This window comes from Eurypyga helias, unplaced genomic scaffold, assembly GCF_000690775.1.
Source record: "Eurypyga helias isolate BGI_N326 unplaced genomic scaffold, ASM69077v1 scaffold19654, whole genome shotgun sequence".
NCBI classification, from domain to species: Eukaryota; Metazoa; Chordata; class Aves; order Eurypygiformes; family Eurypygidae; genus Eurypyga; species Eurypyga helias.
The window spans coordinates 3,123-3,691 of NW_010248447.1; the positions used below are offsets into that span (position 1 = coordinate 3,123).

General features: G+C 59.1%; 1 protein-coding gene across 1 annotated transcript in view; it reads right to left on the reverse strand.

Moving 5' to 3' along the window:
* Positions 1-5: 5 nt before the first annotated feature.
* CCT7 (chaperonin containing TCP1, subunit 7 (eta)) overlaps positions 6-569 on the reverse strand; it is a 10,740-nt gene continuing 10,176 nt past the window's right edge. Inside the window, exon 11 of the mRNA XM_010151057.1 lies at positions 6-396. Within this exon, the coding sequence (XP_010149359.1) occupies positions 172-396 (225 nt within the window). The 3' untranslated portion in view covers positions 6-171. The remainder of the gene's footprint in view (positions 397-569) is intronic.

Below are 569 nucleotides of genomic sequence, written 5' to 3' on the forward strand. Positions count from 1 at the left end.
GGGAGCCTCACAGTAGGCTGCCGCCGCCGAGGCCAAGACTCGACTCTAATTAAACAAGGCCAGGGGTTGCTTGTGAGCCCTCGTAATGACCATCTGGTAAACGGCCTGTTAATTAAGCTAGAAATCAATTTGCGGGCTGGAGGAGCGACAGCCACCGCCGGGAGCACGGCGTCAGTGGTTGTGGGCTCTGCCTCGCCCCCGGCCCCGGCTGCTGGGCGCAGCCTCCACATTGGAACGGGGGTTCTTGATGGTTTCGTCCACGGAGACGATGAGGCAGGCGGCCTCGGAGGCCGCTGTCAGCGCGTTGATGCGCACGATGGCCGGCTCCCACACGCAGGCCTCGAAGTTATCGGCGATGTCCTCGTTGTTCACGTCCACACCGTACCACATACCTTCCTGGGGGGAGAGGAAAGGGAAGAGGGACTCATGATCAGCCCATCTAGGCTTTGGGGCCAGCACACTGGGAAGCAAAGACACGCAGATGCTCAGGGAGAGGCAGAGACTGGACTTTGCTGTATGACAAAGGATTTGAGGGAAAACACACAAAAAAACCAACCCAAATGCCCCTG